Source organism: Acanthaster planci, linkage group LG06 (assembly GCF_054643075.1).
Source record: "Acanthaster planci isolate LZ-2023a linkage group LG06, COTS_SCS, whole genome shotgun sequence".
Classification (NCBI taxonomy): Eukaryota; Metazoa; Echinodermata; class Asteroidea; order Valvatida; family Acanthasteridae; genus Acanthaster; species Acanthaster planci.
The window spans coordinates 2,277,378-2,298,503 of NC_141782.1; the positions used below are offsets into that span (position 1 = coordinate 2,277,378).

General features: G+C 43.9%; 3 protein-coding genes across 8 annotated transcripts in view; all 3 read left to right on the forward strand.

Annotated features, from left to right (window-relative positions):
- Positions 1–1,071: 1,071 nt before the first annotated feature.
- On the forward strand, positions 1,072–6,270 carry LOC110973719 (histamine N-methyltransferase-like). Of its 3 annotated transcripts, none has more exons than XM_022224745.2 (4): positions 1,072–1,236; positions 4,108–4,395; positions 4,597–4,914; positions 5,439–6,269. In XM_022224745.2, exons 2-4 carry the CDS (start codon positions 4,191–4,193, stop codon positions 5,807–5,809), a joined length of 894 nt encoding a protein of 297 aa, XP_022080437.2. In that variant the 5' UTR covers positions 1,072–1,236; positions 4,108–4,190; the 3' UTR covers positions 5,810–6,269. The 3 variants fall into 3 exon arrangements, with proteins under 3 accessions (XP_022080437.2, XP_086994368.1, XP_086994367.1); XM_087138242.1 differs by lacking the exon at positions 1,072–1,236 and adding an exon at positions 1,354–2,151 and having other exon boundaries at positions 5,439–6,270; XM_087138241.1 differs by lacking the exon at positions 1,072–1,236 and adding an exon at positions 2,114–2,270 and having other exon boundaries at positions 5,439–6,270.
- A 189-nt stretch (positions 6,271–6,459) lies between these two features.
- On the forward strand, positions 6,460–12,007 carry LOC147798729 (uncharacterized). Of its 2 annotated transcripts, none has more exons than XM_087138238.1 (4): positions 6,460–6,705; positions 7,230–9,082; positions 9,462–9,557; positions 9,709–12,007. In XM_087138238.1, exons 2-4 carry the CDS (start codon positions 7,267–7,269, stop codon positions 9,948–9,950), a joined length of 2,154 nt encoding a protein of 717 aa, XP_086994364.1. In that variant the 5' UTR covers positions 6,460–6,705; positions 7,230–7,266; the 3' UTR covers positions 9,951–12,007. The 2 variants fall into 2 exon arrangements, with proteins under 2 accessions (XP_086994364.1, XP_086994365.1); XM_087138239.1 differs by having other exon boundaries at positions 9,465–9,557.
- Positions 12,008–17,661: 5,654 nt separating this feature from the next.
- LOC110973616 (uncharacterized) overlaps positions 17,662–21,126 on the forward strand; it is a 58,516-nt gene continuing 55,051 nt past the window's right edge. For all 3 annotated transcript variants that reach the window (XM_022224547.2, XM_022224548.2, XM_087137684.1), the window contains exons 1-2: positions 17,662–18,170; positions 20,715–20,864. In XM_022224547.2, coding sequence (XP_022080239.2) covers positions 17,886–18,170; positions 20,715–20,864 — 435 coding nt within the window. In that variant the 5' untranslated portion in view covers positions 17,662–17,885. The remainder of the gene's footprint in view (positions 18,171–20,714; positions 20,865–21,126) is intronic.

The window sequence follows — 21,126 nt, forward strand, 5'->3', positions numbered from 1 at the left end:
CCACGGCCCCATATAAACGGCGATCAATGTATCATACTATTCTGTGTAGTGCATGTGCAGTGGGTGTGATTCAAACTTAAAGTAACTCATTCATTTACGAACCAGATAGCAAAATAGCACGCATTTTCACGAATAGACAAAACTCACCTGAATTTTAGCGTTTTCACGAAGAAGTGATTTCGTTTATTTACAAAATAATTCTTTCCAAATTTAACAAAAGAGACCAACTTCAAATGCCATTTTCTCGAAACCTGTGTTTAAAAAAATCCTGGTTTTCATATTTTTGTAACGCAGACGGAACACATGACGTGAAGACGCAGACAGTCGCAGAAGAGATGCTGTGCGATGTCATTCCGCCAAAAAATTAACCAAAATGGCGTGCAAAACTTGGCAATTTTTTGCAAAAAATGCGTTTTTAGGTGGCAATGTTGCGTCTTGAAGCCAAAATGATCAGCCATTTTGTTGACGATCGAGGCTGCATTATGGGTGCACTGAACTAATTCAAGCTCCATTGAAAATAGTGTAAAATCAACCAAGTTTGGAGCCCCATGGCAGGCAACTGAAGTCCCTGAGGCCTCTCAAACAAAAATCAATGTGTTGTTTGGTCCTTCAGATTTCATTTGATTTTCAATTTTTTGTAGGTTAACCAATGAATTTTTTAATTATCCGCCCAAAACAAACTCACCCCCCAAAAAGTGAATGTTGCCAAGCCCTCCCAGCGGCCATTTTTCAAATGACATCCCTCACCTTCCTGGGGCTCTTCTGACTAATTTTCAATCCCATTTTTGTCTGCTTTGCCCCCAGATGGGTGCCCCTGAATCTACAGAGATGATCCTGGGCCATACTGACACAATTCCACCATTTCTTGGCCCAGACAGACCCCTCTTTTTGAAACAATCTCTGGGGGGTACTTTTTCTGCGCCTCGGCCTGGCGGAGAATTTTCCTTGAATTGGGACACTGCACCCTTTAGCTATAGTACAGTGTGGAGATCCGGGGCTTAGTAAATTAACATAATTTATGAAGGTGACGTCATCGTAGCCTACGTGCTGCATGCTGCGCTGAAACCTGCATCCGGATTTAGTCTTTTGTTTTTGCATTCTGAAGATCAATGGCTGACGTGTTCCGCCGAGCCTTCGAACAAACCAACAAGTTTTGATGCTAAAACCCCAGAAAACCGAGAGTGTCCAGCTTGGTTGGGAACCCACACTTAAATAGATCATCCCCGAACAGTCAAGGTGGGTTTAGTTTAAAGGAATTAGTGGTAACTTTCCGGAAACCTTTATGTATCGGTATGATCATGGAGGTAGAATGGTATGATCTGCCAAACACTTGAAGCTGCATGTATAACTTTACATGTCTGTACATGTACAGTACTTGATGACAATAGCCTTTACATGACTAAAGACGTCCATTATTCTTTCAATTGTACTGGGTTTCTTTTATACTTGTAACTTTTCGTCATTTGGGATTTTTGACTGGGGCTCAACCTGTCCTTTCCACTAGCACTACTACTTACTTTGGGACTGGTCAGCTGGTACGTGTGATCTCTGTTATGGAATAAATAAATGCACCAATACTTGTAAAGACGAGAAGTATGGGGTCGTTATTTCGGCATGTTCAGTCTCCATCATCCTCCTTCACCGGTGGACGAATCAACTTCTGATAGTTTAAGGCAGGGCTGGACCACTACACTAGCAACTGAGGAGAAATGGATAACATGAGTGGTACAAAGCCAAGCCAGCGTGTGCGTTTGTATACTGGCTACTCAGCTACTCAACGCAGACTACAGCTGGCAAGGTTGAACTGGGCTCAACTTTGCCGATCCGTCTGGGGCTGGTTTGCGAGCATGGCGACACGTCCGTTTGACAGGTTTCCATTTGTCTGCGTTGCAGTTTGCGTCTTGATTGAGTTGCTCTCTGCGTTTCTTACGTCGATATGGAAACCAGGCTTTACTCTCTGGTAGAAACTCAGTCGCCTCTTCTTGAAAACGGTGACGTTATGTGTCCCCTCTGAGCCCCCGTTGATAATACCAGCTGGCTAAACAAAGCCCGCAGAATAGGTCAAACCAAGGCCAAGGGCACGCCAACAGACAGACCTGCTGGACAAACCGGGCAAACTGTATGATGAAGATTGTGAAGATTTCTGGAAGAGTAGGTTGAGTTTACAAAATACCTTAAATAAATTTGACCAGTGAACACTTAGAACCTCTTCTTTCCTTGCTTTTTTGTGTATATACTTTCGGAAATTTCTTCAAAAACAGGCCTAACGGGTGAGTAAATTGGACATCGTGGTAACGACTGAATAAGTACATGTACATACTGTACATGTATATTGCTCTCGTACCCGCACTGTGTGTGTTCATTATGTACAATACACGTGTACTTAGTCATTTGTAGGGACAGCACTGTGTGCACATCGTGTGTATGGCAATTCACCGTGTGCGTTCACCCATACAAATTAACACAGGGACTTTGTGGAATCCTGCACGATTCTTTTTTTTTGGAACCCTGCACGATTCTCCGCCGTGAAACGTTCACTATGTTTTATCTCTGGGTTATGATATCAGTTATAAGAGAAACCCTATCGCAATACGAAGTAGGCCTACTTTCTTGTCTTTTTTTAATTGTATTTAATTTAGGAGGTGTTGTTTTAAGACCAAGACGGCGATATTTTACCGTTTGTGGGGAACTGCCAAACGTGCTGGTCATCCATTGAATTTATCTACACTTTAAATGTATATGTACCAGGTAGCCCACATCTGAGATTTGATTTGCAGCGAGCTTTGGGCCATTTTCATAACAAGACTTAATAAAGATCACGGTACGACGTACGTCTCGGCCACAGCTGAATGGGTATTCATAAATACCTCAGACAGTCACCCTATTCAACAACGTGCAACCTGACCGTGTATTAACATTTGATAATGCCCGGTGCGTAAATCACGCGCTGGCACACGGATACGAGACACTTTCTTTCCCTATGATGGTCATGAGTCTGCGTGCGACGCAGCACGCAGAACAAGCCAGGCGCACCAAGCCCATACAAGGAGATTCTATTGTACAACTTTAAAAAGGAGTGTACCATAATATGGACAGAGGTGTTTGGGAAAATGCACCCAAAATTTTGGAACAATATCGTTGGAAATCCATCATATGTTGACTTCTTTTGACTCTAAGAATAAAAAAGTATTTATGAATGGGAATAAATAATAATGCGCTTGGCCGGTCTTAAACTAACGTTGAAGACCTGGCTCAGGATAACCATTGTAGCTCTATGGGATAACAAACGCTGATACTGCCCTGGCAGTCGCGTCCATTCTCCTGCACCGGTCTTAAACGCACGACTAAGACCGACCAAACACATATTATTTATTCCCTTATCAATAGGTGGTCAACCCATATGTGTTTGGCAAGCGTGACCTTACCAGGCGCAGATCGGGGGAGGTCCCCCGGGCTCTGAGACCAAAAGAAAAAAATGAAGAAACTTAAGGGGGAAATAATAAAAAAAAAATAACTGAAGTCACCAATATCACTGTTAACAATGTAAGTCATTTGTGCAATGTTTCATCATCATCTTTTCCGTTTGTCGGGAAAAATGAATCGTTAAAAAAACTCCGGCCTGACCCCCCAGAGACATATCTGGTTTCTCCCCTGCTTGCTTCTGTTCCTGTATAAATATGGCAGCCTCGTTCCCTCTCAGCCATGGTAAATAGACACATTGCACCACCTCTTTATAGTAAAATTTTATAGCTCAGAGAAAGAGTCATAACCAAAGATCGTACGGCGCAGTGCTATCTGATCTTTGGTCATAACACATGTAATAAATGCTGTATGTATACGTCGACTTTTGGGTTCCATTCAGTTTCCTATACGGGCGTTTCACAAAAGTGCGCCTCAAAGAGTTTGCAACGCATTGACCAATCACAATGCTCGAAATCTGTCGACCCAATCCGCGTTCGGAAAGTTTCGACAGATTTCGCGCTCTTTGATAATTGATCAACGCGTTGGTAACTCTTGCAGGCACAGTGTTGTGAATCGCCCGTATTGGAAAGGGTATTTGCTCATATTACTCTTCAGTTTATCAAAAGTCTTCAAATTTTCTATCAGGTTAAAGTTCCATCCTCCAGGCAGTGAGTAGCCTACCTCCAACTCATTTTGCACTCTCAATCGTACCGAGACTTTCACTAAATATGAACGCCAACTCGCTGCCGAGCCTGCTCGGAAACCCAGACCACTACGTCAAAGCGTTCAAAGTTTTCTGTTCCCGGTCTGCAAAATTCAGCGTGTACTCGGACTGGGTTGACAAGGTGTTCAGCAAGGCGGTCGTCAGTAAACTCCAGACCTCTTCGGACACCCAGGAAGAGCTGCGGGTACTGGGAGTTGGTAGTGGATCGGGTAAGTGTTTCATGTATGTACAGTTATTTGTATATTGTCAGGGATGACATAAATTACTAGTTCATCTAATTGAATAGATAAGAGACATTCTCGAGTGAATGTCGGGAACTGACTTACTCAGAATCTGACTTCAATAGATGCAACTTCTTGAAATCTTACCGTCCGTTCCTTGCAAATCTCATTTTACAATGGCTTTTGCAGGTGAAATGGATTGTAAAATGTTGGAGAAGCTCTCGAAGCGATTTCCTCGCATCGATAATCGTGTTGTCGAGCCTTCTCAGGAGCTGGTAGACAAGTACCAGGCGTTGGTTCAATCGAAGGCTGGCGACTTACAAGGCGTTAAGTGTGACTGGCGGCATGAAACGATCGAGCAGTATGAAGAGGCGGGAAACCTGACCAAGTTTCACGTCATCAGCGCTGTTCACTCCATGTACTATGTCGACAACTTTGACAGCACACTGATGTATTTGTACAACTGTTTAGTTCCCGGCGGAGTATTAGCAACGATTCTTTTGTCAGGTAAAAGTTTGATAGTAAACTGCCAGTGTAAATTATCCACATCCTGTGGAAATATTAAACATCTTCCTTTTTCAATAAGCTGTAATGCAATTGTGTTTTGCATCTAATGTGGCCTGAAAAAGTCTGTACATTAGAAGTTTGGGTGACCTATTGACACTGCTTATAGTGCTAATAAGGTCGTGACGAATACCCGCATACTCGATACAGAAATGGCTTAATATACATGACATTCCAGGCTTTAAATGTTATTTTACGAGCCATTTTCTCAACTTATGGACATAAAGCGCTGATCATTCATCAGTGGCATAAACGGATGAGATACAGATAGTCTCTTAAATTGTGTTGATTCTTAGAGCATAGCGTGGCTGCATAGAGATAGTAGAGATGGAAGTCTGTTGGGATTGCAAGGCTACTGGCCGATCGGCTTGTACTTGATTAAAAAAGACGGTGAACTGGTCCCCCAAAACCCGTACAAACGCATCCTTGTTTGTATACATCAGCAGTACTTTCCTTATTCTTTTCAGAAAACAGCGGACTGAGTCGGTTCAGAACTCGCTTTCCGTGTCTTCAAGGTCGTAACCATAACACCAAAACTTCCACCGACATTTGCGGCTCCTTAGACCAGCAAAGCATCCCACACGCACGCCACCTGCACCACCAGCGCGTCCGCGTGGACATTACCGACTGCTTTGACCGAGCCTCGGTGGAAGGCGGCCTGCTTGCGGATTTCATCACCAATGTTGTGGACTTCAGGGGGGCGGCGTCCGATGACCTGCGTCGGTCGGTGATGGAGTATCTCGCCAGTAGCGATTGCTCAGAGAGAGACAATGGAGCGATATTGATGAACACTGATTGGGACTCGGTCGTCGTGTACAAGCCAGCAGAATCAAATTAGAACAGTTTCTTCAACCGTTTAACTAAGATGTCGTGATTGCGGTACTGTTTGTCTACGTAAGCCACTCAGTTTTATACATTCTCAGTGCTCTTTTTCTGCAGCGTAATTGTTGCTTTTACTGAAATGCCCTCTTTCATCAAAATACCATATACCCTGCTCTACCACACTATGTGAACATTTGCTAATTTAAAAGAGCTGATAACTCTGTGAGATGCGTACCATTTCTTGCCACTCTGTTTTATCTAAGGCTTTCGCCGCCATTCCCACACATTGACAACCGTGTACTTGGGTTCTCTCCCAAGCAATTACGCTAGTACAAGGCATTAGGCCAAAAAGTCTCCGGTTTCTGGTCAGGGGCTTGCTCCAAGAGTGGTGCGGAGACGCGGCTCCCCCTCCCCACTTTTTTCCCTAGAAATGATGTACTCGTGCCTGTGTGTGTATGAATGTGTACTTGTGAAAGGTGCAGACGGAGCTCTTCTATGTATTAACACAGTCACGAATCGAGGTCGGATTGTAAATCGAGGACGTCCTCAGTTCGCAATAAGGTGAAATTTGAGGCCGCAGTGAGCATTTATGAGGGTCAGCGAAATTTCAAGGCATTTGGAAGCCGTCCTCGGTGTACGCATTTAACACGCCGGGTGTTTAAAAACACCCGCTCGAAATGGACAGTTTCGGCGCATCCCTGGATGGAATAGCGCCCTCCCTAGCTCTCTTGCTACCCTGTCCGATCCGCATTGGTGAGCACAATAAACGTCGCCAAGTGCCGGGGACGCATAACCCCCAACAAATATAAAAGCCTCCAAACTGTCGAAAAGCATCATAGCGTCACCTTGCCATCACGCCTGTGGACTTCTGTAGCCGTTCTGAGATGTAGGTGTCTTCTAGTGGAAAATATGGTGAGTAAAAACGATTTCATTTGAAGTAGAATGTTGAGCATGACCAGACCCCATCTTGGTACGGTTTACTACATCATTAAATACATGGGCCCCAGTGCTGGCTATAGTACCATGCTATTAGTTAGAGCGTGGTTAAAGTGTGGCTGCTATCCACCCCCCCCCCCCCCCCAATTTTGTCGATAGGCTAATGTAGATCTTGCACCGCTGTTCGAGTGAATGTGCCAGTGGAATAGGTATACGTATGCAGTCCGAAAAGCTCAATCACATAATCCAGTTGAACAGGTTCCTTCAACACATTTTTCCAGCCGCAAGTGAAGACTTTTCTGTCGTCCATATGTGGTGGTTCTAGGCCTAATTGTGTTTAAAGTGTTAGTTCAGGGTGAGGGTTTTGGGTGGATGTGGCTCTTGGGAGCCCCGAGACCTGTCCCCCCCCCCCCCACCACCACCACCACCACCAGTCCATACCAAATTAAAAGAAGACAAGCGGCTTAACGAAAATAATGTTCAATTTGTTTTCTTGCCAGCTGACCTGCTCACCATAAGTGGAGACGTTTGGACAGTATGGCTGATTCGTCCACCGGTTCCAGCAGTAGGCCTACGTCATCTGTTGCTCCAAGTGATGACACGTCTGACGTCCAGCAGAACTGTGGTGTGACCGTAATGCAAACCAGTAATGAGGTTGGCTGCAGGAAATGGGACAAGAAACACTTCTGCTTTTACTGCGATGTACCCCAGGCCAAGCTCCCCCGTCATCTCCAGTCATGTCACAAGGAAGAAAGAGAAGTCATCGAGATCGCCGGTGAGCCCAACGCTGGTGTGCGTAAGAAACTTCTGTTGAAAATTCGCAATATAGGCAATCACAGGCACAATTGTCAGGTTCTTCGTGAAGGTCGTGGTGTGCTCGTTGTCGGGTACAGGCCAAATTGCAAGGTATCTCCCGATGCGTATGGACCATGCGTATATTGTTACGGCTATTATGTGCGTACCGATTTGTGGCGACACGTGTGCCCTTTGAAGCCAGCACCCACTCCACAGACTGACAGCACCGGTAAGAGGGCTCGTGTGGGTGGACGGGTCGCTCACAAGAGTGATTTGTTGAAACCTCCTCCTGTTGGCGTGTCGTTCCAGTTACACCAGGTTCTTAGTCCAATGAAGAGAGATGATGTGGCTTTGGTAGTCAAGAATGACACGTTGATTGTTGAATTGGCCAAGCGTGAATACATGAAACTAGGGCACGATGTAGATCAGCATGGCTACATCCGTAACAGGGTGCGTGAATTGGGTCGACTCGTCCTACAACTCCGAAAGAACACCCAGCAACCAAATGCATCACTCGAATCATTTGTCCATCCGCACCACCTGTCTGATATTGTGAAGGCCGTCCACGATATTGCCGGCTTCAGGGAAGACAAACAGTTGTACGATGTTCCGTCACTAGCGCTGAAGATTGGTTATTCCGTCAAGAAGTGTGCACTCGTCTTGAAAGGAAGTGCCCTAGAGTCCGGCCAAAAACACAAAGCGGAGCGTGCGGAAGAGTTTCTGCAGTTGTGTGAATTGAACTGGCGAGACCTTGTGTCCACACACGCACACAGAACGCTGTACCAAGGAAAACGCAACAAAGTCACCATTCTCCCGACAAATGCCGATGTAGTCCACCTGTCGTCGTTCCTTCATGAAGCTGGCAACCGGGAACTTCAACTCCTGCAGGGTGCTCGGGGCAGACAAATCAGGCCAGTTTGGCAGAAATTGAATGAGGTCAGTCTGTGCCACCTCATCATGTTCAACCGAAGAAGGCAGGGGGAGGTTTCAAAAATGAAACTTGACGATTTCCACAAGCACAGCACCGCCAAACTGGAGGGGGAATGCCTGTTGAGTGATTTAGAGCGCCAGCTGTGCAAGATGTTCCGTGTTGTCGAAATAGTCGGCAAGAGAGGCAGAACTGTTCCCGTGCTCCTAAGCAATGAGGCAGTAGCGTGGTTGAGTGCCCTTGTCGCCAAGAGACATGAAGCTGGAGTAGCCCAAGACAACAACTTCTTGTTCGCACGGTGTTGTTATGGCGGGAGAGGCCACATACGAGGGAGTGACTGTTTAAGGGCATATGCAGATAAGGCTGGCCTTGACAATGCATCCAGCATCCGGTCCACCAAACTCCGTAAACATGTAGCAACTGCATCGCAAATTCTTGCATTAAAGGAACATCAGCTTGAAACTCTAGCCAACTTCATGGGCCACGATCTGCGGGTACATCGCGAATACTACCAATTGCCAGATACTGTACAGCGGGTCACCAAACTGTCCAGACTTTTCCTGAGTTTGGAGAGGGGCAACCTGTCTTCCCAGCAGGGCAAATCCTTGGATGATCTGCATGTAACTGGAGGTAAGGGCACCTTGTACTCAAACCATGTTTCCCATGTTCCGTCTACCCAACGCTTGGCTTCGAACCAAGTCAACCCAACCCAGACTCCCATTTTGTAGGGCATCGTACTGGGCCAGAAAGAATACCTCTCTTCCTATTAAATTCCCCCCCCCCCCCCCCCCCCCGGAAGAACAGACCAGTACAAAGAAAGACGGGGGACAAAAAATCCCCCCCATAAATGTATCTTGCGTCAAGAACTCCCAAAATAATGTTCCATTTTGGCCGTCCATCCCATCCCCCCCCCCCCCCCCCATATCTCAACACCAAGCAGAGACTGCCAGACACCCGTGCATGTATGTGTGCTTTAACTGATTGATCTCAATTTCGGGTTTACTCTCAGAAGGCTTCACCAGTGAAGAGGACAGCAGCGAGAGTGGGGACAGCAGTGACAGCAGTGACAGCAGTGAAGACTCCTGCGATGGATCCGTCAAAAACGGTAAGATTTGGTCTGTCTGTCTGTCTGTCTGTCTGTCTGTCTGTCTGTCTGTCTGTCTGTCTGTCTGTCACTCTGTCTGTCACTCTGTGAGGCTGTCTGCTGAGGTGTCACCTACATTTCTAATGTCCTTTTCTTGCCTCTACATTAATAGGACAGCTTCCTGGTGTTGCTGCTGCATCTCGAACAAGGGAACCCTCTCCGCCATCGAGACGAGTGAAGCGGCGTCCCTGGACTACAGCGGAGAAGACAGACGTCCAAGAAGGCCTGCGCAAATTCTTCCAGTTGAGGAAAGTTCCTGGCAAGCTGGACATCGAAGCAGCTTGCACTGTGGCACTGCAGACCCGTACTTGGAGAAACATCAAAGACTTTTGTCGTAACACTATGAAGTTGTAGGCAAGTTCAGCTAGGATACGCCACACCAGCCATTCCCTCGAGACATTATACCACATTGATGCAGAACCCTATAGTGGTAGGCCAATAATGCACTCAAATTTTAGCGGCCAAAACAACCAAAAACTTGTGAGTGTTGTCCTCGGTGTTATAGGCTGCACTCACATGGACGAGAAGTCCTCCGTCTGATAGTTTGGAAAGTATGCCCTCCATTTGCAGTGTCTACATGTATACGTGTGTATGTGTATGTACAGATGCCCTCCTCAACAGGAGCTGCCATTTTAATTTGTTTCTTCAGTCGATTTTTTCATCTGGTTTTATCATCGTTTACTTGCGCCATCCATTTTACTTGGAGTGATGAATGTATTGAACTGTATTTAGTGCTACCTGTGATGAATATTTTGTGTAGTTTTTGACTTGTTTATGACATTTTTGGCTGAGGTTTCCCTCAACACATTGCCTACGACTGTGTAAATATGGCTGCCCCATGCACTCTGCTGTGCTGTATTCTGTACTTGTTCCTGCATCAGTCATCTGTGAAACATCAACTCGGTGACGATTTCAACTCACCCAACACCAGATACGTGTATTGTGCGCCTCGTGTGTCTTTTGTCATCAGCGTGCACAAAATATTAATCCCAACTGGTCTAAGACTAAAACATTTGGAAGTAAATCCGACATGAAGGTACATAAAGGGATTAAATTTTTGCATCTAAATACCCAGTCTCTCTATACAAAATTGGACGAGTTGTGCCTCTTGGTATTCCAAAGTAATTCTAATATTTTGACTATTTCTGAAACTTGGATGTATGACGGGATCGAGGACACAGAGATTCACATACAGAACTACAGGGTACTGTGTAAAGACAGGGGAGACAAGCATGCTGGTGTGGCCATGTACGTCCACAACAGATAATGTGTTCATCAGATACATCTTCTAGACGTCCAACTTACAAAGGTTGAGACCCTATGGATGAAATTTAGTCTTCCAAGTACCCGCCCTGTTTATGCTGGTATCATACGGACCGAAAGCCTGCACTTGTTCTTTGAGGAGCTATACTCGATGAGATAATAGGATTCAGCACTTCTAACTGAACACCAGGGGAAATAACTTGTCTTGGGGATTTTAACTGTGATTTATTGAAACCTAGTGATTGGAAATATAAACAATTGCAGGATTTAATGTCATCAAGACAACTTACGCAAATTATCTCCAAACCTACAAGGGTAACAGGTACCTCAGAAACTTTAATTGATCATGTATGGACTACCCATCCAAACATGTACGCGAGTATTGGGGTACTAACAGTGAACATTGGTGCCAACTCCCTGATCTATACAGCTCGTAAGACGCCGAAGCATCCAAAGAGGCCTCTGCGCAGCATGAGGACTCGGTGGGTTGTAGCTCTATGGTCATATCGTGCCTTTAACGAAAATAGCTTCACGGACGACCTTGGACATACTCCCTGGACAGGTTTGCAATCATATGGTGATTCTGAAATGGTCTGGAGAACTTTTGAGAATACCTTTATACAAATTTGTGATAAACATGCTCTTTATAAACACATAAAGATACCTAACTGGTTTAATGATGAATATGTAGCTCTTAGAAGAGAAGTTGTCAGGTTGCAGTGAGCCAAATAAATTACACTAAAGCTTCTCTTTATTTACAATTAATTTTTTATTGATAGAAGCACATTAACTAATAATTACAATTCCCTGACGCTTAAAGTTTAACTAACACTAAATATCTTTCTTGAGTATTGGAAGAATTAAAACGAAAATCACCCACTAGCTGTCGGTGACTCTTTACTCTTGTGACACACTAGATTTGTCGGTGACACTTTACTTTCTTGTGACACACAAGAATAATACAACTTCAAATAAATTGGTACATAATTGTTTTACTCTAAAGGTACACTGAAAAGACACTTCTGTGACACTTTACTTTCTTGTGACGCTCTAGAACTCCTCAGTTTTCCTCAACTTATTAATTGGTATGTTTTACACAGAAAGTTTACAAACAGATCAATTAAAATGATTAGCTTTCAAAAGTTCAACTGGGTTCGTGGGTCTCGTCTTGACTGACTTGATGGTTCGCCACCCTGGCTGTGGTTCCCGGTCTAGCTCTGTCCCGCAGGACTGCAATTGCTGAATCCGTTTGAGGTTCTACGCCTGGGTCTTGAGGTTCACTGCTTGGCTCACGTCCCTCTACCGGGTCCACACCAGTCTGTGTTGACAAGGCGTAGATCGAGATCCCACAGGAGTGTTCCCTTCCCGCTGAAACCCCAGGATTGATAGGTTTGCAGCGTGTTTCTCCAGAATTATGGTCACCAGCTCACCAGCAGGGTTTGGGACCTAAAAGCCTCAGCAAGTCGGCAATGCTGCAGTTTGCTACACGGTTGATAGCTCGCTAAAGCTTGCTCTCCACACAAAAGTGGGAGGATGCCAGAGTCTGAATACTCTGAATCACTTCTAGATGCAGCCACACACAAGTCAGTGTGTCCGGGCTGAAGGTGGAGGAGTGACATCCACACAGTACCTATACACTCCTTATAATACACACAAGCACACGCACACAAGTGTGTATTTGCCTGCAACTGGGGACCCCCTATTGTTCCTCTTTTGTTTGTACTTTAACTTTTTTAGAAGACCACCCATATGTTTTGTACACAGTTGTCAATCGGGGACCCTCTGTCAATTGGGGACCTTATTGTCCTCTATTGTTCAGGGTCCCCAATTGAATGCAGAAACAAACTCACAAACACGCCCCATTAGTCAAACCGAAAAGAACCCCACCCCACCAAAGAATGTCTACTCCTATCCTGAAGCAGGCACGAGGATCACGTGATTGCTAAACGAACGCTCTGGTGTAAGTTTGACTTACACGTGTAAGCTAATTGAACGCACCCACAGGGGCTAGACCTCATGTGCAGCAAGATCTTAAGTATTCTCCTTCAGGTTGTAAGCATTAAAGAACAATTTGTAAGCAGAAACGAAAAATGGAACGTACACCCTTTAGTTGGCCTGGCCGCAAACATTTACTACTATTTAATGGCGTTAAAAATCTTCAGTGCGCGGTCGGCCGATTTCAGCATGCTCGCTAATTGGATGGATGGCGTTTTCGGCGGAGCGGGGGTTGAAAAACTCAAGGCCACATTTTGGCAGGTGAGATCTCGAGGAGCTGCGGTACTCGGGGTCGGTAGTGGAGCAGGTAGGTACTGAAAGCCAAAGTGGAAAGGGGTTTTCAGTGTGTCCGATGGCACACATGTTTTCACCAGTTGCTATAAATCGTTAACAAGCAAGCCGGCCTGGGTAACCGTTTTCTTGAAAAAACAGGTGGGAAAGTGGTTAAAAATGCTGGTGTTCCTCATGGACTATTTGAGCTGGTTCTGGGATCAAAACACACCCATGTACGAATTGAGTTGGGCGTTCGATTGTATAACTATTTACCATCACTTCTTCATGTATGTAGGACGGTTAGTCCTACAAAACGGAGACGGTAAACAGTCGTACAGCAATCAGTACAGCATTTACAGCCCTGTTTGTAGGGCCCGAGTCGATGGTATGAGGACTAATTTCTTTGGGCTTTGTTTCTTGGACTCTTATGGAATGTAAATTAAACATGTCTTTGTGCTTGCGTCGAGTCTTCAAGTCGGAGTAAGGGCACAGCAGGCAATTAAAGGCTGATGGTACGTCGTTGACCCACTTGAAGCTTTGGTTGAATTTTGCCACAAAATAATGTGCATTATGTTAAGAAAAAAACGTATGCAGCAAAATCCTCCGTAACAACCTTCAGCAGCAGTTGAATGGTCATCGAAAACAACGTCACACATCAGGTGAGCTGGCACTGCATAGGCCTTTGAGGTTTGTGTAGGTTGCGGTATGCATGATGAGTTCATCTGGTAACTTGGCCACAGCTACCGCTTTTCAATCCGACCACGTACCATAAAGATCAGTCCATCGGATTTTGGGCAGGTTTTATCTAGTGCGTCTCGCACAATACCAGAATTTAATTACATTTTTTTCATCTCACTCGAAAATTTAAACGGGGCTTGTTCAACCACAAAGTCAAGTTTCTTGAAAGGCCTATAGGCCTTTAAATTGGTGGATGTATAGGCCTGTTGATTTTTTTTTAAAATTTCGGCTTGAAGGGGAAATGGATTTTGTGATGCTACAGAAGCTCCTGGAGCAGTTCCCGCGCATCGATAATCGTGAAGTTGAGCCTTCTCGTGAGATGTTATTCGAGTATAAGGCACTGACTCGGACCAAGATGAACCAACTACAAGGTGTTAAGTTCGACTGGCGGCTGCAGACGATCGAGCAGTACGAAAGGGCGGGAGATCTTACTAAGTTTCATTTCACTCCGTTTACTACTTTGATAACTTTGACAGTTTCCTGAACACGTAGGTCGCACGTTTCACGCGCACTTGGAAGTGTGCAACTTGTAATTGTTCAAAAAAATGGACTGATGAGTTCTCCCCAAAATCTACGTCCTGCATCCTGAAATAGCTCCCATCCCATGCACGTTGCCTTCTTTTGGTTGTCTGAAATGAAAGTCTGGCGCCCCCTATGTTGTTTTTCGACAGATAGGTTAGGTCGAATTCGGGCAGCCTGTTTTTGACACGGGTTTCTTGTTCTTGCGCTCAAACGGCGGGAACACGACTCAAGAACACTGTTCTCGGAACAGGATCACACACCACCTTCTCGTCAGGGTTTTACAGGAACACAAGGACAAACTTGTGAGATTTTGATTTTTGAACGCAAGCTGGCTCACAAAGCTGGAGACAATGGAAAGTTTTACAAATTAACAATACTAATTTTCCACAGCAAAAAAAATTAATGTTTAAATAGAAAAGCACCAGCAATAACCGGTTGTATGTTCCAGGCGTTCGAGCGGCCGACCCACGAACAAATCGAGCTGTTCGTGAACATACGAGAACAAGCCGCCCGAACTCAGCCTCAAGAGAGTAGCTGGAGAGTCATCGTTAGCTTTAACAGCGCCTTTAGAAATTTCACTCATGCACATAGCCAGCCTATTATATAAAAACAAAGAAAACAATAATTAACAAATAAACCAACAAAAATAAACCCATTAAATAGTTTTTGTTTTATCGACAGGATTAGCTTCGGTTTCGGGTCTCGGCTTCGCCTTTCTCGCTCTGGCTAATCCATCTTAGGTTCAGCAATTGAATACCAAGGGCTCAAAATACTTACCGACGACTAACAGGGGGCGCTATAACGTAACACCACACTGCTGCAAATGCTGGAAATGGGCCTTCCGAGTAGCTGATATGAGTGTGAACTTAGAAGAAAGGGTTCAGCCAAGAGTTGAAACACATTGGCGGATCCCCAAAAGGATTTTCATAAATACTGAGATAAAAGTAATGATTAGAAATGCAATTTGTGGGTCTCTTTCATTTCCCCTTCTTCCAAAGGCCCTTTTAAAAAGCCCAGAATGGAGCTCCCCTCAGAAAACTCACAACAGGTTACGTTAAATATTTCAAAATATTTTGTCCCCCGCCAAGGTAAGATTTTTTGCCCTAATGTTGTTACTGATCCGTCCTTGGTTAAATTGCACCTGCTGTAACTTCGATCACACAGTTACCGTGTCGCTTGGTCAAGGTAAAAAAGATTTATAATAATTACTAGGCCTATATACTCATTAACAAACAAATGAAACCACATAATGAACGAATAAGTGCGAAAATTAATACTTAAAGAAACTAACAAAAATTAAAGGACAGAGTGGCGTAACTAACGGGCATGGGACCCCCCGTACAGTCTAGCCCTATGATCCCTTGTGTTTCCCCCCCCCCAAAAAAAAACTATTGAGGAGGAAAATCTGCCGATAGTCCACTTTGGTCATCGTTTTAACTCTAAAAGAGCCGGGTTATTTTGATCCATCTTATGGGGGGGGTCCGCCCTCAAGAACTCGGCTGTGCCTCGCTCTATTTTTTTCTTATTGAAACTTGGCATGCATGTAATGACACTCCTTATAATTATTAATGTGGAAATTGAGCTCAATCGGCCATACATGTATGGCTTTGTTGTTTACGGTTCAAGGCAACATGCGTGGCATCGCGCGTGCACTGAGCCCCGCAGTGGAAAAAGTATACGTTTTTGGCTGACCTGTTTTGGAAAAATATGCGCTGTGCAAGAACAGTGTGCTCAATTTTCGTAAATTGATTTCAAAATGACCGTAAATAACTACTCTAAAAGCTCCTAAAGGATCCTGAAAAAAGCACTGCGGCGATATCGGGAAAAAAGTTCGGGGGGGGGGGGGCGGATTCCGCCCCAAGCTCTTTTATGGTTAAAATAATGTGACCGAAAGTTACTACAAGCACATTATACTACAAGTTGAAAACCCATTTGAATATTGGACAGCAAGCAAAAATCGAAATTTGGTTTAAATTTTGTAATAATTTTTGATTGTTTAAATGTTTCCTACAGCGTAGGCTGATTTAAATCACCTTGATTTAAATCACCGATTTAAATCGCGATTTAAATCAACATATTTAATTTTTCGGGAAAAAAGCAAAAGTATTTCAATTCTTATAGTCTTTTTTGCTGATTGGAAATGTTTGCAGGTTTTGCACTTTTTAAACAACAATTCCCCCCTCTGTAAGCCTTCCAATTCCTACTAGTATTAAAGGAATATGAATGCACACGTGTTACACACATTCTGGGTTGGCAAGATTTTTTGTTCAATTCAATCCACTTGTTTTGATTTAAATCAGCTTTTTGGATTCAGTAAGCAAATTTGATGTGAAGGATCTATAATCATGATTTAATTATACTTTATTTGAATTGTCCATTTCAGAGTTTGACATGGTAAAGTATCAATGTACAGTGTACATCTACCTTTTATATACAGGTACACATATATTTTATTGCGATTAGAAATGTTAGTCATACAGTGTAACTAAAACCACTAAATACCCCTTAATAAATGCCCTTAATAAATTAACTTTTAATCAAGCCTAATTCATTGCTCCGTGGAGCTGGATCACAAACAAACCGAGACTGCTTTTTGCACCATATACCAAGGTAAAATACCATTTTGTAGCATGTTTCTCACTAATTAGTCATTTGATGCATGTATAAGTACCGTGTTAACAAATTCTTGTGAACTCTAGTTTTGTCAAAATTTCGGTTAAAAAACCTGGTATGCACTTTATCCTTGGTACAGTATATGTACCGTACTTGTCTCTGAAAGAAGTGTCTTCTCTGCGGGTACATGTGCCGGTAAGTGTTATATTGCATGCATTTCACCATGGCTAAGACATGGTGGTTTCTGAAATTAATCAAATTACTTGATTTAAATTGCTTAATTCAATTTTGTAATAAAACAATTCGATAAAAGAAAACTGTTACATGCGCAGCTAATAATTGCTTGCTTTTGAAAAGACTCCAATTTTTATAAAAATAAAAAAATCCGATTTAGATAAAACAATCTAATTTAATTTTTAAAAATCCAATTTTTATATTTTCTTTTTAAAATAAAAAAATCAACAACCCTGGAATTTTTCTGATTTATTTTCGAAGTGTTCATTCTCTTGCCTGGCGGGACATTCAAATACGAAAGCTAAAGGTGGAGGAACTTGAGCAAGGTGTCAACAGCCGTCGGGTGGTCCATATGAGTGATAGGCCAATCAACGAGCAGAATTTAGCGTGTGTTTGTTCGAGTACTTCTGTGCTGTACCAGAGCGTGGCTAGCTACAGTAGCTGCACAATATTTAATTACGCCGACACATACGTACAAACCTGTACATGTACTTGTACATTTCACGCGTAATCGGCCGTGCCGATCGAAGAGCAGCGCAAATAATCCGATTTGAAATTTACCGGTAATATTCCTGACAGGGAACTCCATCCCAGTTCCGTTTTAACATCACAACATGATCTGAGCGGTGCAAGCATGCATCACATTTAGAAATGGCAGAATTCAGCTATGGACGAAGCGGCAGCATGCACAGGACTCGAGCCGAGAGACCGCTGACGGACTCCAACTTCGGCATGAAACATAGCACCTCGACACCGGTTATCCGCGCCGCGAGCCCCGCGGGGAGAGGCCTGTACGGTTCCAGCTCTCGTGCCAGCAATGTCAGCAGCACCGGCAGCGAGTCCATGCAGGGCTTGATGAACGAGTTTCGGGAGCTTTACAACAGTCGTTTGGAAAAACTCGAGGCGGAGGACGATGGACACGAAGAAACAGCGAAGGTAAAACTTAGGGTAGGCTCGCCTAAGCATGCTCATGATGCTAAGGAATGATGATGATTGATTTAAGATTAGGCCTAGGTCACTTGGGACGAGGAGTCGGACCCAGTGAATCGCTTCTTTTAACATTTGGACATGGTCGGGTGATAGGAGGTCCTACTCTGTCCAAATGTTACAAAAGAAGCAATTTGTCAGGTCCGAGTACTAGGCCTAGGACTCCTAGTCATGCTTAGTTACTTTGACTAGATACACGTATAGGACCTACGTCTAATTTAATTGATTAGGGTCTGATGTCTGTGAGTGAGTGACTACAGTACTGTTACCGGTTTAAAGTCACTTCGTCCCATTTCCACGTCGCCCCCTAACCACTTCGCCCCATACCCAGATCGCCCCATCTCCACTTTGCCCCTTTCCACTTTACCGTCCGTGCCCGAGTGTCTTAAAAAAATGGTCGAGAGGGGAGTTCCACAAACGACATGTACCGGTAGTTATTATAGAAAACTCTATGGCATTAAATTAATGTTGACTACGTTGCCATTATGGTGAATTAATACATACATGCACATGTATGGTTGGACTAGCATCTGGGTTATTTCTCATCAAGTACGTGTACGGTCGCCGCAGCATGAATAGACTGGTTGCCACACTCCATCACGCATTCTCTTACATGGGTGCAGTGCGGCGGGAACCAGCACTTAGCTCACATGTTTTTACCACAGCGACAACGAAACTCGAAGAAACTTTTATTTTTCTAACTTGCCAATAGAAAATTTAGGGTCTCGCCAAAAAATTTGGGTCCGGCGGTCAGGAAATCGGAAGCATTGTTTTGGCCTCTGGAAGTTGGATTCCCCGATCTTTATTTGGGTACTCAAACGTTGATGTTTTTACTTGTTGCATCCAGGCCTATGGCTCTGTTACTAAAGAACAGAATGAACAATAATCAATGGGGCAAAGTGGAAATAGGGCGAAGTGGAAATGGGGTGAAGTGGAGATGGGGCGAAGTGGCATGAGGCGAAGTGGAAATGGGGTGAAGTGACCGACACCCCTGTTACCCCTACACCCATACATGTTACTGTGGGGCCTGACGTCTGCCCGACATTCGTTTGGGCGGAGCAGATGACGTACCCCACAGTTCTTGGGTTATGTTACATGTGTCCCCAGAACTGCAACTGTGTGATTCAACGTCGGGAGCGGGGCAGATGTCAAACCGAGTAGGAGGCCAAGTAATCATGTTGATATAATAATAAATGTTGGGCATGATTGGTAGATTTGGGCATCATCTCATCTGTCCACTGTCATGACTGTACTACGGTATATTATTGATTGATCCCTCAACAAAGATCCCTCAGAATCAGTAAGATCTGAGATTTTTCAAAGGATCAATAGATACATGGCAGTCGACCTACATGTACATGTATCATCATATTTCAGTCCTATCACTGCTTTGATTAACCACGTGGACTGCATGCCCTCTTTTTGGTGATAGTAGAAACTGGAACCCTTCCCCTTATGATGGAAAGGATCAGAAATTAAACTGGACTACATGTACATAACAGGATCTTGGTTCAGGCCGGGGTTGATATTCTTGAGTCTCTGACGTTGCTTGTTGAACCCATCATGCTGTTGGGTGCAATCGGCCAATCTGCATGGTCACCGGATCACTCTCTGCGATTGGTCCATTCAGCATGAAATCTCCAATTTTATTTCCCATTTTTGGAAACACTCTGTCACAGCCGTGAATTTGAAATACATATAAAAGGTGGTTGGCTGATCGCGGAATTACATGTATTGACAAATCATGCACTAACATGACTAAGATTGACCAACTGTGGACAGATTGGGCATTTCAAGATGTACTTTGCACTGGGGAGATTTTTTTTGTCAACACTTTTGCCCTTACACCAACCATGAACCAACATACATGTAGGCTCGAGTCCTACCCGAGTGGGCTTGTGAATTTTTTTGGCAAGCCTTCAAATTCAGACATTCATTGAGTACATGTACTGTATATATACCGGTACGTTGATGTAAGGGGGAAAACCCATTACCATAAAAAAATTAGGCTATTGGGCATATCGACTGATTGCACCTTTGGAACAATTCCATACACGTATATATCTAGATGTACATGTAGATGTATGGAGAAAATGCCATTGGTTGGAGATGAGGGTTTCCATGGTCATACACCATGATCTGCACAGAATTTTGCTTGAAAATGTTACATTTCTACAATTTACATGTATCATGAAATTAATGGGAGCATAACTATCTTCATACTATCAAAACTAATGGTATTGTTTATCCACAAAGAATGGAATGAAATATAATGATGCTGTGGTTTTCGTTTACTTTAAAAGGGTTTTGCAAACATTCCAAACATAGATGTATTTATAAGATTACCGTGGTACTGAAATTCCATACCGAGTTTGCTGGTATTTCGGTAGTCATCGGTCAGTATTGTTCGACATAAAAAAAGGCCACCACTATGTGATGTTATTGAGATACATACTATCCAAGCCTAACTCACATTATCTATTCCCCTTCCAGAAAAAGCTACGCATCTTACAGTCTTACATCAATGACTTGACTGAGCAGAATGACGTGCTTCTGAAAACTGTGGAGGATTTAGAGAGGGAAGCCAACGAGAGAGTTGCCTCACTGGAAGGCAAGCTACAAGAAGCCCAGACAACAATCAAGGTTTGTGCAAGACTACTTGAAATAATGCGCCGTTTGGGTATTTCAAAAAGCCAAGGTCTTTCGAGGACAAAGCACCTATGAGTCAGCATATGGCTGCATAGATTGGACAAACTATCATGCACGCATGTTGTTGTTCCCAAATAGCCTTGTACTAGTCATGCGCTGTTGGAATACCCAAATGGCTCATTAGTACTCTCAGTAATCAGCCTTGTACAACGTGAACATGTACATGTACCTCACAGAAGTTTTGCTGCCCAAACCT

Excerpts from the sequence above, each read along its gene's own strand:
- LOC110973719 (XM_022224745.2), top strand. The coding sequence starts at position 4,191 with ATGAACGCCAACTCGCTGCCGAGCCTGCTCGGAAACCCAGACCACTAC. Across the intron at positions 4,396-4,596 it reads GGGAGTTGGTAGTGGATCGG|GTGAAATGGATTGTAAAATG; the intron begins GTAAGTGTTTCA and ends TGGCTTTTGCAG. Across the intron at positions 4,915-5,438 it reads AGCAACGATTCTTTTGTCAG|AAAACAGCGGACTGAGTCGG; the intron begins GTAAAAGTTTGA and ends TATTCTTTTCAG.
- LOC147798729 (XM_087138238.1), top strand. The coding sequence starts at position 7,267 with ATGGCTGATTCGTCCACCGGTTCCAGCAGTAGGCCTACGTCATCTGTT. Across the intron at positions 9,083-9,461 it reads TGATCTGCATGTAACTGGAG|AAGGCTTCACCAGTGAAGAG; the intron begins GTAAGGGCACCT and ends GTTTACTCTCAG. Across the intron at positions 9,558-9,708 it reads CGATGGATCCGTCAAAAACG|GACAGCTTCCTGGTGTTGCT; the intron begins GTAAGATTTGGT and ends CTACATTAATAG.